Source organism: Mustelus asterias, chromosome 16 (genome assembly GCF_964213995.1).
Source record: "Mustelus asterias chromosome 16, sMusAst1.hap1.1, whole genome shotgun sequence".
In the NCBI taxonomy this organism is placed as follows: Eukaryota; Metazoa; Chordata; class Chondrichthyes; order Carcharhiniformes; family Triakidae; genus Mustelus; species Mustelus asterias.
In genome coordinates, this window is record NC_135816.1 from 32,494,858 (window position 1) to 32,511,891 (window position 17,034).

At 40.2% G+C, this 17,034-nt stretch overlaps 1 protein-coding gene across 1 annotated transcript in view; it reads left to right on the plus strand.

Moving 5' to 3' along the window:
* LOC144505081 (protein transport protein Sec24A-like) overlaps window positions 1–15,856 on the plus strand; it is a 58,388-nt gene extending 42,532 nt beyond the window's left edge. Inside the window, exons 16-23 of the mRNA XM_078230866.1 lie at window positions 121–294; window positions 1,986–2,096; window positions 2,866–3,050; window positions 6,617–6,754; window positions 6,844–6,948; window positions 9,990–10,082; window positions 10,372–10,475; window positions 14,483–15,856. Coding sequence (XP_078086992.1) covers window positions 121–294; window positions 1,986–2,096; window positions 2,866–3,050; window positions 6,617–6,754; window positions 6,844–6,948; window positions 9,990–10,082; window positions 10,372–10,475; window positions 14,483–14,597 — 1,025 coding nt within the window. The 3' untranslated portion in view covers window positions 14,598–15,856. The remainder of the gene's footprint in view (window positions 1–120; window positions 295–1,985; window positions 2,097–2,865; window positions 3,051–6,616; window positions 6,755–6,843; window positions 6,949–9,989; window positions 10,083–10,371; window positions 10,476–14,482) is intronic.
* The last annotated feature ends 1,178 nt before the right edge of the window (window positions 15,857–17,034 follow it).

Sequence of the window (17,034 nt, forward strand, 5' to 3'; positions counted from 1 at the left end):
TTCCTTTTTGGTGGGCAGACTAGGCTGTTGAATTTAGCCTGACACAGTTCTGTAATTTCAGTAAACATTGACACCATATTTGCCAAGTGAAACTTAAGTATCCATTTTTGTTCTCACCAGGTCTTGCCATCCATACTTTCCATGGAAACTTCTTTGTGCGTTCTACAGACTTGCTCTCATTGCCGAATATAAATCCTGATTCTGGGTTTGCAGTACAGATGTCAATAGAGGAGAATCTGGTAGATGTGCAGCTTGTCTCCTTCCAAGCTGCCCTATTGTATACGTCAAGTAAAGGTACAGATAAGCAAGAATACTTGCTATCCATGTGTCTTCTGAATTCATCCAGAAGTTATTGCTGTATAGAATTTACAGCACAGAAACTTGTTTTCAGTCCAACGGGGCTATGTTGGTGCTAGTAATCCCTGCAAGCTGCCTCCCACCTCAATATCTAACCCTATTAGCATATCCTTCTGTTCTAAAGGCTGATGACCTTTCATTGGAATTTCATCAAGGTTTCTTGTGAAAGGTCATGAACTTGATAAGTGTTTCTCTCCACAGATAGTGTGAACTACAGAGTGCATGCAGCATTTTCTCTTTTCTGTCACTATGTCTATCTTGTTAAACCTTTTTTATTTCAAAGATCTCTTAGTTCACTCCTCAACCCCCTCTTTTCTGGAGGAAAGATTCCAGCCTGTTCAGCTTTTCCAAATAAGTATTATCTCTCTATTCTGGTATCAATCTAGTGAGTTTTCTTTGCACTTTCATATCTTCCTTATAACAGTACAATAATCTGTAATATATAACTAAGTTTAACTGAACTTTTGATTTTCAATTCTATCCTTCTGCAAATGAACCCCAATGCGTGTTTACTGTTTTAACATGCCATTCTTAAACTCCCTCGCTGCTTTTAATAAGTTGTATAGCGCTACCCGTATCTTGTTTCCCTCCCCTCCAATTTAGACACTCTGCCATGCAACTTCATAAGTTTTAACCTTGGCTGTGCCATCAATGAAAGTCCGAAGTGCAGGCCCAGTAGTCCTCAGTGTTAGTGTGTTTAGCTCCAGTGCATTTGATTTTTTTTGGATCATTTTTTGATTGCGGCGTGCTATTATGGATAGTCAAATCATTGTGGTGAACAAAAGCAATCTCAACAAAATGTTAGAACAGATTGACTGCTGAAAAACTACCCTTAAATCCTAATATCTGTTTTCCCCTTTTCATCTGGTTCTCAATTCCACTTTCTGCCCTTTCCCTAATCCATGGATGGGATTCCCCCCCAAAAAATTCAAAGTGTCGAAGTCACGTAGAAACTGGAGTAAATCCCGCTGCTTGTTTTTAGCAGGCTTTTCAAAATGAATGTCCCACACTGTGCACTGCAGAGTGCACTAGTGTGAATCACGTGAAAAATGAGTGAGCCTAGTCCCGCTGGAGAGGTGAGCAGCATGTGCCGCCAATTTGTCAGCGCTGAGATCGGCGCTTGCGCAGCATCCCGCACTGATGGCCTCCTGATTGCTGACCAGCCCCAATCACTGGCCTCCCTCCCTCTGTCGCTGTGGAGTGCAGAGTGGCAGCAAGACCCCCATTCTCACCGATCACCCTGCCCCCTTGGCACTGCCTGAAGCTGGGTGGGCAGTACCAAAGTGCCCATTTGGGCACTGCCACTTTGCCCCTTGGGCAGTGCAGTAAATGTAGTGTTTCAAAGTCTACTTTAAATATACCGATCTTTATGTTTGTACCTCAATCCAATTTCCTACCACTTCTACACCCGCAACCCGCAGACTCCTTGCTGAAACAAGGTTTCTGGAGTATTTAATGGCAAATCTTCGTGTGAATCCAAACTTGGTGTCAATAGGCTAATGGTTAAATTGGTGGGGAGGTACAAATATGAAGTCTGATTATATTCTGGTCGATGTCCACAGCTTAGAAGTAATTCAGTGTTTTTTGTTCAAATATTAAACTCAAAGCTGTGTTTTGCCACAATACAGGTGAACGTCGCATTCGCGTCCACACTATGTGTCTACCTGTAGTGAACTCGCTGACCGATATCTATGCAGGAGCTGATGTTCAGGCTGCCACATGCCTGCTGGCCAGCATGGGTACGTGTTTCAATTGTGTTCAGATCAATTTTTTTGTGAAGCTGTGTTTTTTTTAATTGCCATTCATCTAACTAAAGATGGTGTCAGATTTTCTCATTTGGACAATTTTGCTGTAAATTACAGAGCATCATTTTGTCGGATATTAAGACTTTGAGGGTTAAAATAGAGCAAAATTCCACATGCAGAATGTGAATTTTTAAAATGTTGCACCTATTTTCCAGTGCGTGCGCGCACATTTCCAGTGAGATCCAGGAGAAACCTTGCACATGGGCGCTTAATGGGAAAGTGAATCTATGCATGGAGACTCTTTACCTGTAAATGATATCTTAACATTTTGTTTCCATTCAGAAGGTGATGCTTTGTTACTCTTGTACTTAAATTAGTATGTTTTTATTTCCCCTTCCAGCTGAGAGTCAAGATATTTTGTAGGTCCTATTGTTAACACACTTGCGTCATCTGTCTTTTGATTTTTTTTGTAACCTTGGTACTTACTGAAACTGTTAGTTCCCTGCCTAATCACGTAATATATTGCAAAACTCTGAGGAAACTTGATAGTGGTGGCTTAAGTTTTCCAGCACCTCTGTTAAGATGGCAATTTGAAGGGTCTGTGTCCTGGAATTGCAAGGAGATGTTCATTTAAGTTTTTAATATTGCTGTGACATTGTAATTGTTTCACTGTCCACAAATAACCTCGAGCATTGTTTCTAATGTTTGTGCCAAATGCTGTAAGCTGTCTGCTTTGATTGCAACACTGTCTTTCTTGATTTAGCTGTTGATCGATCGATTTCATCAAGTTTGAGTGATGCAAGAGATGCTTTGGTTAATGCTGTGATAGATTCACTTTCTACTTACCGTACAGCAGTTTTAAGCCAGCAACAGCAGCAACAGCCAGGGGTAATGGCTCCCCTCTCATTGCAGCTGTTTCCTCTCTATGTGCTAGCCCTACTGAAACAGGTATGGAAAACCTTTATTTCTCCCCCTTGCCTTTCCTGGACTTTTATATTTAAACACATTCTTGGACTTGCTTGCAGGGCTAAATGAAGTGCTCCAATTGAGTTGGGTAAAGCCCACTATGTTCCATTAAGGTACATTGGGTTTTTAGTAGAGGACAAATGCTCCCCATATTGATTCAAATCTGCTGGTCATCTCAACAGTAATTTGCATTTATAATAGCAACTTCAGGGTTTAAAAAGAATCCTAAGACACTTGTGTGAGAATTAAAAAATAATTATAAATGGGTTAAAGGGGCACCATGCAAACCATGTTAGGAGAATTGAATGAAAGTTTGTTTGAAAGAAAGAGATGGGTTTTCAGAAGACTTGGCGCGGCAAATGCACACATTAGAGCTCTCAGGAGGTAATTCTGTTAATTGTATATTAATTGGGTGTTAAATCGTGGTCGCTATTAACTAGGGATTCCCTTGTGTTCCCATAAATAGGAACCTGCAGAAACTGTGGTGGTTAGGAGGTGCACGTTCATTGTATAATCTCTGTAAATAAGAGTTATAAAGCTTCAATATAATGAACCAAAAGCAAGAGAAGGTACATAAACTCCAGAGTCAGAAGACAGAATGTGTGGGAGTTGATGTAAGATTGGGGGCAGGGGTGTTGCCAGAATTAGGATGGTCCAGGCCTTGGAGAAATTTAAAGATGAGAATTGGGTTTTTTGTGCGTTTGGGGCCAATGCAGGCTGATGAGGACAGGGTGATGGGTAAGCTTGGGCAGCTTTGCATGTCCTGTGTGGAAGGTAAAGAACAGCAGACCTTCAAGGCAAACTGTCTATAGCATGGCCTCAAAATGTCCCACAGTGTTTTGTAGTCAATTATTTAGCTTTGAAGTGTAGTTACTTATGTAATATGGGAAACATGGCAGCCAATTTGCGCGCAGCAAGATCTCTACAAATAGCCATATGATAAAAGCTAGGTACTCTGCTTCAGTAATATTGGAAAAAGAACGTTGGCCACGATGTTAGGGAGAATTCCTTTGCTCTCCTAGGTAGTTGTGCATAGAGGATAGGAACAGCCTTAGTTTAATGTCTCCTGTAAAAGATTCAGCACTTGTATTCCATAGTGATTTTGTACTCCAATTCTAGAATGGGACTTAAACTTCCTGACTCAGATGTGATTCTTCTGTACATTTTAATTCCTGATATTTTTTCAGTCTGTACAATTCCAGTCTAATTGCAAACAGTATCACAAAAATCCCCAGTGCATAAAATATAAATTATACACCAATATCAGGGTATTGTAGATTGTTTAAATTGCTAAGTATGGGGCTTTAAGTGGCTTCTTTATAATTGACGCCCAAGACAAATGCCTCGTCAATGGTAGAGAGTTCATTTGAAGAGGAAAGTTATTTTAGTAGTTGATGTGAAGGGAAGTTACCATGCAAAAAGCAACAGGGGAGCAAACTTTGATTTGCTAGCCCAGAGGGGATCAAAGTTTTAATTTGGTGCAAGTGATGACCAAATACCTGTCTGGAAGCTAAGAAAGAAACAAAGTCCACCTTAACTAGTAAAGGTAATGGTCCAGGCAATTGAATTAGAAGCAGAATTTAGCTCCGGAAATCTGGTCGAATATGGGAAATAATACTTTGGTAAATAGACATCAGCCTTTACTAGAACTGAAGGGGAGAGGAGCCTATAAGATCAAGTGGAAAGAGTCCTAATGGCATCAGGCAGGCTATTGATAACAGCAGTATTATATAGCAGCTTTAACTTTTAACCTCAAACTATATCCACATTAGAGGCAGTCGTGAGGGGGCAGCCGGGGACGGGGGGAGAATCGGGTGAGGAAGAGGAAGAAGAATTCCGCCGCCTTGAAAGGAAAGGGTTTAGGGGGTTAGTGAATGGTCATTGATGGAGTATGTTGGGCTCAGCAAGAAACGGCCAACCCAACCGTCATCTTGGGAGGGCAAAGAAATGCTAAGGTAGAAAACTGAAGCACAGTCTACAGTGATGAACATTCTCAACTATGTTCGTTACACTGAAAATAGTTTCTTGTAAATTGATGCTTGATGACCAGGAGCCTATAAAATATTTAGCAGTTAAATCAGCCCCTTAATGTGAAACTTCAAGAATTTTACTCATTGCACACCTTAATAGTCAGATACTGTCAAACCAATTGGAGAAAAAAGCTATTTCTTTGGGATATGTACAAGCTTTTAAAATGTTTTGACAGTACATGAAGGTGTCAGTTTAGAGTGAGCACCTTTCTACCTCTTGGTCTTGAATGTGTTAATCTTCCAGCTGCACCTTCATAAATGTTGAATGTGCATGAACATTGGAAAGCATATACCCGAGTCTAAAGTTAGCCACTTTAAAACTTTATACTGTATGACTCACCCATTGCGACAGAATAAAACTACTGAATCTGGTTAAATCCAACCCATATAACAAATTTTAATGTGGGGAACTCAAGATGGCATTGTTGATTTATCGTTTAACGTTTTTTTCAAAAAAAGTCAAACCTGTAACATATCAAACTATATCAACTTTCCAAAGCTGAATATGGGAATCTATTGGCGTAAGTGATAAGATCTACAGTCAGTTTAGAACATTGTTCTAAGCAATTCCTTTAACTGTTCTGTCAAAAATTCACTTATTTTTATTCTTCCGACTTGTATTGAAAATAGATCAATCATATTGCATAGAGATGTTGTCTTTGATTAAATTTACTGCTAAGTGCCTGATCAAAGGAGATTGTCATCAACTTCAGGAAACGTAAAGGAGAACATGCCCCTGTCTACATCAATGGGGACGAAGTAGAAAGGGTCAAGAGCTTCAAGGTTATAGGTGTCCAGATCACCAACAACCTGTCTTGGTCCCCGTGTGCTGACACTATAGTTAAGAAAGCCCACCAACACCTACTTTCTCAGAAGACTAAAGAAGTTTGGCATGTTAGCTACGACACTCCAACCTTTGCAGATGCACCATAGAAAGCATTCTTTCTGGTTGTATCACAGCTTGGTATGGCTCCTGCTCTGCCCAGCACCGCAAGGAACTACAAAAGGTCGTGAATGTAGCCCAATCCATCACGCAAACCAGCCTCCCATCTATTGACTCTGTCTACACTTCCCACTGCCTCAGCAGAGCAGCCAGCATAATTGAGGACCCCATGCACCCCGGACATTCTCTCTTCCACCATCTTCCTTCAGGAAAAAGATACAAAAGTCTGAGGTCGTGTACCAACCGACTCAAGAACAGCTTCTTCCCTGCTGCTGTCAGACTTCTGAATGGACTTGCCTTGCATTAAGCTAATCTTTCTCTGCATCCCAGCTATGACTGTAACGCTACATTCGGCACTCTCTCGTTTCCTTCTCTATGAACGGTATGTTTTGTCTGTATAGCGCACAAGAAACAATACTTTTCACTATGTTAATGTATGTGACAATAAATCAAATCGATTCTTTAAGTAGAAGGGCCAGCATAATTGGAACATGATTTTACTAATGTGCATTTCAACTTTTTTTAAATCTCCAGCTGTGTTTCTAATGATTAATGGCTGTCTCTCTTTATTGTAGAGAGCATTCAGAACTGGAACTAGCACAAGGCTAGATGATCGTGTGTTTTCCATGTGTGAAGTGAAATACCAGCCTGTATCTTACCTCATGCTTATGATTCACCCAAATCTGTACAGGATTGACAATCTGTCAGATGAGGTAGGTTGCCTTTGTGTTAAATCTCTTGTTAAATGTTGAAAGTATTCAGCAACTTTGAGCGGTGGTTTAATGCAGTTTTGTTTTTGCAGGGATCCATTAACATTAATGATAAAACCATACCTCAGCCACCAATTCTCCAGCTGTCTGTGGAGAAACTAAACCGAGATGGCGCCTTCTTAATGGATGCTGGCACTGTAAGTGGCTTAGTTTTATAGTTCTTTAAACCCTGTTTTCACAAGTCTTCTATTCAACAATCTTCTTTTTAAGGATTTGGTATTGCTTTTAATTTGGCAAAAAATAATGCAGAACTGCTTTCCCATTGAGAGGCCAGCCACTAAGGGGGTGATTCTCCCAAGAAAGCTCTCAGTGCTGAATTCGCAGGAAAACTGGTGTAAATCACAATTGTCTCTTCAGTGGGAGTTCAGACTCTAATCTCCCACACTCTGTGCAATGCAGAGGTCACAATCGTGATTATCATTAAAAGCTCAGAGGGTGGGGCCTATTCACGCCAAAGTCTGACAGTTCTGGCCTCTATGCATGCACAGTGGCCCTGAACTGTCAGTCTGCACTTTGCTGGCCAGCCTCGGACCCTGGCTGTGCTGCCCCTCCCCTATCCCCACATGGCCCGATCGTGGCCCCCACAACCATTCTCGGGTCAGCCCCCCTCCCATCCCGGAGCACACCGCTCTCCAGCCCTGGTTGATCCTGTCTGCAGAGTGGCAGTGGGACCACCCCCCCCCCCACTGATTTGCCCTCTAGCCCCCCCCAGCATTGCCCCATGCCCAGTGGGCAGTGCCAAGGTGCCCACTGGGCATGGGCACTTTGCCCCTTGGGCAGTGCCAGGGGGCACAGGCTGGCACTACCAGGGTGCCCACACCCAGGGGCACCATCCTCACCCTGTCGCCCGACCCCCTGGGGGGACCCGGATGGCCCCCCTTCACTCCAGCAGGTCTCCCGCTAGTTCCCCAAAAGCGGGGAGCTACTCTAAACCCCACCAGAATGGAATTGTACTGGCAGGGTGGGTGGGAGATGCTATCAGGCCCAGAGAATTCAGTCCCGGGCCCGATAATCACATTTAAATGACATTAAAATAAGATCAAAATTACTTACCTGCTGTTCCCGCCGGTTTCCTGCGTGGTCCCCACCGCACCGGATATCCACCGCTGGGAGATGCGCGTGCGTCGGGAACATATGCATGAATCTCCTGGCCTGACCTGCCAAAAAATTAACGGGTCGGAACGGAAAAATCACCCCTAAAAGTCCAGATTTACTTTTATAGAAATACCTTTTTGTTGTAGCTTTTTTTCTTTTAGCTGTGCAAATCTCTTGCTTACAATAAAAACCCTGCTTCCCGGATACAGCTGACCCAGCATATGGTTTAGATGCTGATTTGTTGAGTAGATTATAGATAATCATGGTCAGAGCACAAGTTGCAAGGCCAAACATTCTTCTTGTGTGGATGGCATGATGATTTGAGTGATGGTGAGAACCTAAGTTTAGTGCAGTGCTGGATTGACCTATACATGCATCACTGAGGCAGGGAGCAATTTTCTTGAATCATTGTCACTCAGTCAGACAAGTATGTTAATGAGAGATTAACAGAACATTGTTTATGAATAGAAGCAAAATACTGTGAATGCTAAAGTTCTGAAAAAAAAACACCAAATCCCTGAAAAACTCCACAGGTCTGGCCGCATCTGTGAAGAGAGAAAAATGTTGTATGTCCAATATGATTCCTGTTCAGAACTATTATAACATTTATAAATATGAGCATTGTTAGAATCCAAAGTTAAAGGATCGTTCTCCTCATATTAGCCATAATTAATTCTCTGATCCAAGTGACTTGGCCTGTGTGAAAGGACCATTTAGCACCTCGAGCTCATTCAGCCAATGATCTTGTATCTAAACTCCCATTTACATGTCTCTATTCCATTTTTTTACATCTCGCCTAACAAGAATCTATTGACTTAAGTGTTTGCATTTCAATTGGTTCAGCATTCACAGCTTTAGTGTTCCAGATTTCCAGATGTGTGGAAAAAGTGCTTCCCAAATTCACTTCTAAATAGCCTAGTTCTAATTTTAAGTTCCCTTACGCTGACTTAGCCTCCCAGATGAAATAATTTCTGTCTACCCTATTGAAACCCTTTATTATTTTGATCACACCAACCATCTAAACTCTCAGAAATACAAACTAGGTTTATGTTCCCTGTCCTAATAAGTTAACTCATTAAACTCTGAAACTTAAGGTTAATTTGTCCAAGGCCAAACAATCTTCCTTGAGGTGCCATGCCCAAATTGAACCCGTACTCCAGATAAGGTGTAACCACAGCTCTGCCATTGAAGTACCACTTTCTCATTCATATATTCCAATGCTCTTGAGATGATCCAAGTTCCAGTAGACTTTTTGATTACTCCCTGTACTTCTACATTTGCTTTTACGGAATTGTGCCTCCAAAATGCTTTTGTTTCCCCAAAACTCATTGTTACTTGCCACTGGGAAAATGTATTGCCATTTGTCTTCATCAAAGCAAGAGTGGATAACCTCAGTTTCCCACACTGAAATACATCTATCTTTGTTTATCCTGCTCACTTATTTTGTCTATGTTCCTTTGTAACTTCCTGCTTCTATTGACATAATTTACTTTGCCTCTTGCTATCATCTGCACGCATGGACATGTAACTTCTATCACAGTGACTTAGGTGAAGACATACATGGTGAAACACTGAGATTCTGTTACGGATCCCTGTGTAAACCACTTGTTGCATCAGAAAATGAACCCTTTACTCTCTTTCCTACCTCTAGACTAATTACCAAATGTCACATGGTTAACTCCAAATTCTATTTTAGCACAGCTTTTGAAAAAAATAGTATGTTCATGCTGATAAAGATGAGGGATGCATTTATGGGAAGCAGTGTTTTCCTTCCAGGCCGGTATAAAGATTTGATTGTGTACTGGCTTCGTTGAGAATTTTTCAATTTTCCATTTGATCTGAGAGAGACTGTTGCTTTTATTAAATTTTGTGTCACTTTGAAATCTTCATTTAAAACCCCTCCAAACATGTTGCACGAAGAACACTTGCACCTGATGTGGATAATGTAATCAATCTATAATTTAGACCTAGGTTGGTCTGATCAGATACTGTGGTGATTCAGTGCCAACCAGTCCACATTTGTAGTTTAAGTTAACTTTCAATAATTAAAAAAAAAATCCATATTTACTTTTCTGTCTTTCAGGTTCTCTATCTTTGGGTTGGAAAAGTATGTTGTCCAAACTTTGTGAGCCAAGTTCTTGGTGCTTCCAATTACATTTCCGTACCACAAAATATGGTAGGTCAAGTACATTAAAGCATTACAACTCAAATCCATTATTCTTGTGCCTCTGTGGAGCCTTATGACCTTTTTCTAAGTTGAAGAAACTATATAAATGCAAACTGCAACGATCTTAAGTTTACAGCATTCATTTCATAATCGTTGTGTTGCTCTTGGTTCCCTATGTTTGAACAATTGTCAGAGTGCCAACATATCCCCTTTGCCGTTTTCAGTAGTTATTTCAGGATCTGATACGCCTTTGCAGAATATTTTTGCATTTATTTCGATGCTTATCTCTATTATACAGACAGAGCTTCCAGAACTGAATACTGCTGAATCTGAGCGAACTAGAACCTTCATCTGCTGGTTGCGGGAACAAAGACCATTCTTTCCTGTATTGCATGTAATCAAGTGAGTCATGTAATTTACTGTACCTGTTAACTAATATTTACAGCACAGAAATATTCGGCTGAACATGTCCATGTTGGTACTTGAGCTCCACGAAGGCTTTCTTCAACCCTTTTTCTAACCCTATCTCCATTGCCTTCTATTCCTTTATTCCCTCTTGTACTTAAAGGGAAACTAGGTGATCTTGCTGATCACCTCAACTGGTCCGTTGTAGTGAATTCTGTTAACCACCCCCTGCATAAATATGTTTTTCTTGAATTTCTATTGGATTTATTAGAGGTTGTCTTTTTACTTACGGCCTCCTAGTTTTAGTTTCACTTTACAGCCTTGCCCAGTAGAAACACCTTCTATACATCTACCTTAGCAAGTCCTTCCATGTTCTTAACTACCACTGTCAGGTCACCCTTAGTCTTTCTGAGAATAAGGCCAGTTCATTCTTTTATGATGAGTTTGATCTTTCCTGGTAATTATCACCTCAGTTCTGATATCCTTCCAGCATTATTTTAATAGGAAGAAATTTAATTTCAAGAAACTAGGCTCAAATGTAAAATTCCTTTTCAAACAGAATATTGCTGCTGCCACTCAATGCTTTTAATACATTTTTAGGGAGTTCCACTAACCCATGCTATAATTCAGTATGGCTGCAGCATTTAACTATCCCACTATTGAAAATGCTTTTTGAAGTAATTAACACAGTGAACAATTTATTGTAATCTATTTTCTCAGCTGTTCACTTATTGGAATAGAAATGATGTATGAGAATTTGAGAAATGTACAATCTTTAAGTGTAAACACAGGTTAGCTTTTGTCCAATACGGATGCCAATAAGTAATTGGGAGCCCTTTAGTGTGCCCTATCAAATGTTATAATCTTGCAGGACAATCCCTATATTTGCAGGAATTCTCTTACTTTGGTATTAATTTTTATGCTGTCTTTGCTTTGTACTTTGTCTTGTCTTTGTCTCCGAGATTACTTGTCTGTTAACATGTGACACCATACCAAAAATCTCAGCAACCTTCCATCACCAAATTTTAAAGTATTTTAACTTTGAAGGGAAGAAGGGCAAATACGGTACGGATGTGCCCCACACTTGTATTCACTGTGATCTGTCTGAGTACCTCCTGCAGATGTCAGCTGCACAGCATTGAGAACTAATATTCACTTCTTTTCTCCCCAAATCTCCCTTTTTACAGTTGCTGGCACTATTTATAGCAGAAGTACAACCTTTTGAGATTAGGTAACTCCGCTGGGATTCTTCTTGGAGTGCATGACGGTCCTATCAAACACTGCAATTAATTTTAAAAGCATTCTTAGTTTATTGCTAAATACCCACTGTCAACACAATCACAGAATACTACAGTGCAGAAGAGGCCCTTCAACCCATCGAGTCTGCACCGACGTGTGAAATGCCCTGACCTGCCCACCTAATCCCACTTGCCAGCACTTGGCCCATATCCAACACCCTAGAGGTCGCCATTGGCCAGACATTTAATTGGACCAGCTGCATGTTTAATGTGACAGTCTGAACAAGACTGAGGCTGGGAATTCTGCAGTGAATTTTCCTCCTGACTCCCTGCTTTCAATGCAGCTCCAACAACACTCACCTGCCATCATCCAAGTCAATAACTCCTCCACTTCCAGTGCTCTGGCCGCAGCAGTTCACCAAAGCTTCTTTGATAACACCTACAAACCCTAGAGCCCTACTGCACAAAAAAAACAAAGGCAGCAGGCAATGGAACATAACCACCGGAAAGTTTCCCTCCAAGTCCCATACTTTCAACACTCAAATCCTGTTCTTTCATCGCTGAATCAATATTGTGAAATTTCCTTGCTTAAAGCATGGAATCTACCCAAGTCTCTCAGACTGCAACTGTTCAAGATAACAGTTCTATTTCAAACAGGCTTCATGATAAGACCTGATCTGTTTGAAGGTTTTTTCCGAAAATAATTGTATTTATCATTCAGATAAGGTGAAACCACACCGAGTTGTTGTGCGACTGGAGTGCAGGGCCTGAAAGGTGGACCAAATTCAACAGTGACATTCAAAAGAGCATTTGATAAATGGGAAGGAAAATATTTTTAAGTCTATGGGAAAAGAGCAAGGGCATGCGACTAATTAGCTAGCTTTACCAAAGATCTGACAGATAGAAGATGGGCTCTGACTGACCGCCGTCTGTGCGGTAATGTTCAGTGATTTTATGCATAAAAGCAAGTTTCAAGTCCCGCTAGTATTGCCTAGCATTGGAATTAAGAGTGATGCAAGAGAGCACAACATCAGTCTACATATGGATAAGCCACTGCGAAATAGGACAACGCACGAGTGGAACTTTAGAGTACCCTTGAAGGGTCCTTGGAATACAGAAGAGGAAGCTGTTGCAGTAAATCCTCTGGCCATGTTGATTCTGGTGATTGTGTAAACACATGAAGACAATGCTATGGATCAAGATGGGAGTTGGTCAGCAGTGTTGAAAACTATAGGGAGATTGAGGAAATTTATCGCAACAAAATAACTTGGCACCATCTGAGGACACAGCAATTTGCTTAATTGGCACTTCACCCACAACCTAAACACCACCCTCTGTCCAACAGTAGCTGTAGTGTAGTATCTGCAGGATGCATTGCTGCAACTTGTCAAGGGTTGTTCAGCAGCACTACCCAACCCCATGATCCTTCACCAAGTTTATTAAAGTTAAAGTTTGTTTACTGGTGTCAGAAGTAGGCTTACATTAACATTGCAGTGAAGTTACTGTGAGAATTCCCCAGTTACCAGTTCGGGTACACTGAGGGAGTATTTAGCATAGCTAGTGAACCTAACCGGCGCATCTTTCGGACCACCTTAAAAGACAAGGATAGCTGATGCATGAGAGCACGGTCATCTACAGACTCCCCTCCCATATTGTACCCTATCCTGACTTGAACATGCATCATGTTTCTTCACTGTTGCAGTCAAACTACCATAATTCTCCACCTAACAGCATTGTGGAAACTCCTTGATACCGCCAATTTAAGAAGTTGGCCCATCACTATCTTAAGGGCCACAAGAGACGGGAAACTAGTGATCAAAGTGTATTTTCCAAGAACATGCACACCCCAAGAAGTAATGGGATAAAAACAACTTATTGTTTAAAATTGTGTCAGTGATTTCAACCATCAAAATCTGTACCGAATGGCCTCCTTCTGCACTGTAGGATTCTATATAATTAGATATTTGGTAAATGCAGAAATTTACTATCTACAAAAGAAATAGCATTGGCTGCAAAAACATTTTTGGAGGTCGAGTGCTGTGGACAACTCTGAAGTGAGCAATTTATCATGCAGAGGATGAAATTCCTTTTTTGTCTTGAACTGATTCGCGGGGATAGCAAAGCTTTTTGTGTCATTTGTAGTTCCCACTTCAGAGAAAGTGGCAATTGTTTTGCTGTCTCAGAAGAGACCCAAGAGTGGGGCTTTTTTGTGGCTTCAGTAGTACAAGGTGAAGATGTCATGACTTTTACAAAGTTCAGGAGGCTTAATTTTCTAAAAGAAGCAATATCATCATGTTCTCTGGGCATATCTTGGAAGGTTGTAGAGCATTCACTTGAACTCAGTTAATGAAACATGCAATTCCTTTATTATAGTAGTGTTTAGGTAGTGTTGGTAGTTTTAAATTCTGAAGCTACTGAACCAAGCAAAACTTCATCTTCCTCTAATGTTCAAGTACAGATTTTACAGAACATCCTAAAATGTAAGTATTCAGTGCATGGACTTACATCAATCTCCAAGAAATGAACAAGCCTCATATGACTACTGGAATGGTAGCAGATGAACACGTTGGATCTTGGTCTTTTCTCATCCAGCATTCCTGTATAAATATTAAGATCCCCAGATTTTCTTTGAAGCTCCATTTTCAAGCTGTCAGAATAAATGTGTTGTATACCTGAACACCACCTAAATCCTGTTCAAAATGTTACATGTATAAGTATTACAGGTTAACATTGGTAACAGCTTTTGCACTTCTTTCCTTGGCACAGGGATGAGAGCCCTCTTAAGGCCAGCTTCCTACAGAACATGGTTGAAGATCGAACAGAGTCAGCATTGTCTTATTATGAGTTCTTACTTCACATACAACAGCAAGTGAACAAATGATGCACAAAAGAAATGCAAGCTTCAGCTGGGTGGAGACAGCTCGTGTTGGTACAAGGGATACCAGTATTTATATATGCTTCTTAAAAATAATTAAATATTGGTATCCTTGTAAATCAAACATATTCTAGCTTTCATTGAGCCAGTCTACATTTTCCACACAGTATGGAAATATATTTAATAAGTTGGATGACAAAACATTATAAATAGAGTGAAGCCATTTTATGTTAACATTTTGAAGGTTTGCCTAGTTAAACCTAGCTGCATACAGTTGTGAAAACCTAGGTGTACCAGTTCTGTTCATGAGATTTGGGTTTCTACTTTTGGGAGTGTGGGGCTGTTTTTACATGTCACACACGGGTATAATAGCATGGTTCAAATATTCTGTAGTAAAAGCTGTGGAAACTAGAGGAAATCATCACTGTGTAGAGTTTGGTGTAAATTTCTGATTTCAAATCAAGCAATGGTTGAATGTCTCCTCCCCTCCGCCCTCCTGAAGAACAGACACAATATTACAGGAGATGCTTGTGAAGAATGAAATTTTATCTCTCTCTCTCTCTCTGCACCCGTGGTCTTTACGCCTGGCAATTTGGAGAGATATGGGGCAGACTTGGATGTCATCATTTGTAATCTTATGTTGACAAAGATGTTTTTCGATTCTGGTCTTGTCACCAAAAAAAATGCTTCTCCTGTAGCATTGTATCTGGTCTTGAACCAGCTAAATATGATCACATTCAATGTAACATTATCTTAAATTTGCTATATTTTTCTAGTTTCTCCTGCTTTTTTACTAGGAAAATACAGATTTATGCAAAAGTGACTTATTTATGTAATTCACAACATATGGTAAGGTGTGATTTATATTGATGTTGCTGTATTGCTAATACCACATCGTTGTGCTTTGAAGTATCATGTGCATCACCTTTTTAAATTTGTCTTGATATTTAAGGTTGAATGATTCTAATATGCTAATAGGCAGAGTCCATAACATTGCCTACCATGTCTGATATTTCTACTTGAAGAGAACAAACACTTTTGAAATCATTGGGACATATGTATTTTACAGACATGCTTTTTAATACAGAATTGTTTAAATTAGTGAACAAATTGATGCTGCAAAACCTGCTGTAACAGTATCTGGGACCACAAATAGTCATTTGAAAGTCCATACACTATAAAATGTAATCTGTAAATAGTAAATTGCATTTTGTAAAGTAGTGTATAAAATTGTAACAAATTAAATCCTAATTCTCTTAAAAGTGTCTGATGCTGAGGCCTTGTGTTCTGCAATTGCTTTTTTTTTTGGGCGAGGAGGGGGGAGGTTTAGCATGTGAGTGCATAACCTTCTACCCAACGGTTTGTACCTACCCGTTTGAAATTATTGAAAAGAGAACCACTTGTACTGTGCACTGTACCCCAGGTTTGTTTTTTGTGATGGGCGGCGTGGGACGAATTTGCAAAGTGAAACTTGTGAAAAAAGTGACACACTTGTTGGATATGGTAGTGATGGAAGATGATCCCTTTAATGATAAAAATGCAATAAGAAAACAAATTGTTCCAAGCCTAGCAGTTTTTGGGTTGAAAATGGCTCAAAACAAAAAGACTTGTAACCGCATTTCACTCTTGTCCAGTTACCATAGTTCTCTGACTACCTGTTCTTCAAATAAACACGTTCAAATTAGAGATGAATATCATGACTGCGGGGCCTGTCTGTCTTTATGAGCACTTCTGACGTTGCTGGCAATTGTCCGACTCAAGTTTAGATATTTCATGAAGTAAATGTTAGTTATTGGCAGGAGCATTAAGCTTTGGATAAATTGTACTGATTTACTAATGGGAAGTTAGACTTCCAAAGCTAAAAGCCTGCAGTTCAACCATTGTAACATGATTAAAGTTGGTGTACGTAAGTGACAAACATCTGAGTGCAGATACTATCTGGGAGATTGTTCCTTGCAATTAGCTACTGGTGTTGTGTGCTGTCTTTTTGGATTGGTCAAGAATATTCAAATGCAATTATAATGGCTTTTATGTTTTATGAGACTCAGTTAGCAAACAGTTAGCTCTTGTAGTACTACTTCAACTATCCATAGATAAGTCATTGTGCTTCAGAGTACAAGTATATTGCGATCTGGTTATGAATCTTCATGTTCTTTGCATTAAGCCCAAGGAAATATCCAGAGTCCAAATTTTACTGTTGGGCTACCTTATCTGAAGAACTATCCAATATCTGCAGATTTTTCACTTTATTGAATTTCTAGTGTGCTAGACAATGTGCTTTGGAGGGAAGAATCCAGGATCTGTCTGGAGTAAGAATTACACAGGATAATTCTGATAGAAGTTTATAAAATTGAGGGGTATAGATCGGGTGAACAGTTGGAAGCTTTTTCCCAGAGCAGAAATGACAATTACAAGGAAGCACAAGTTCAAGGTAAAGGGGCGG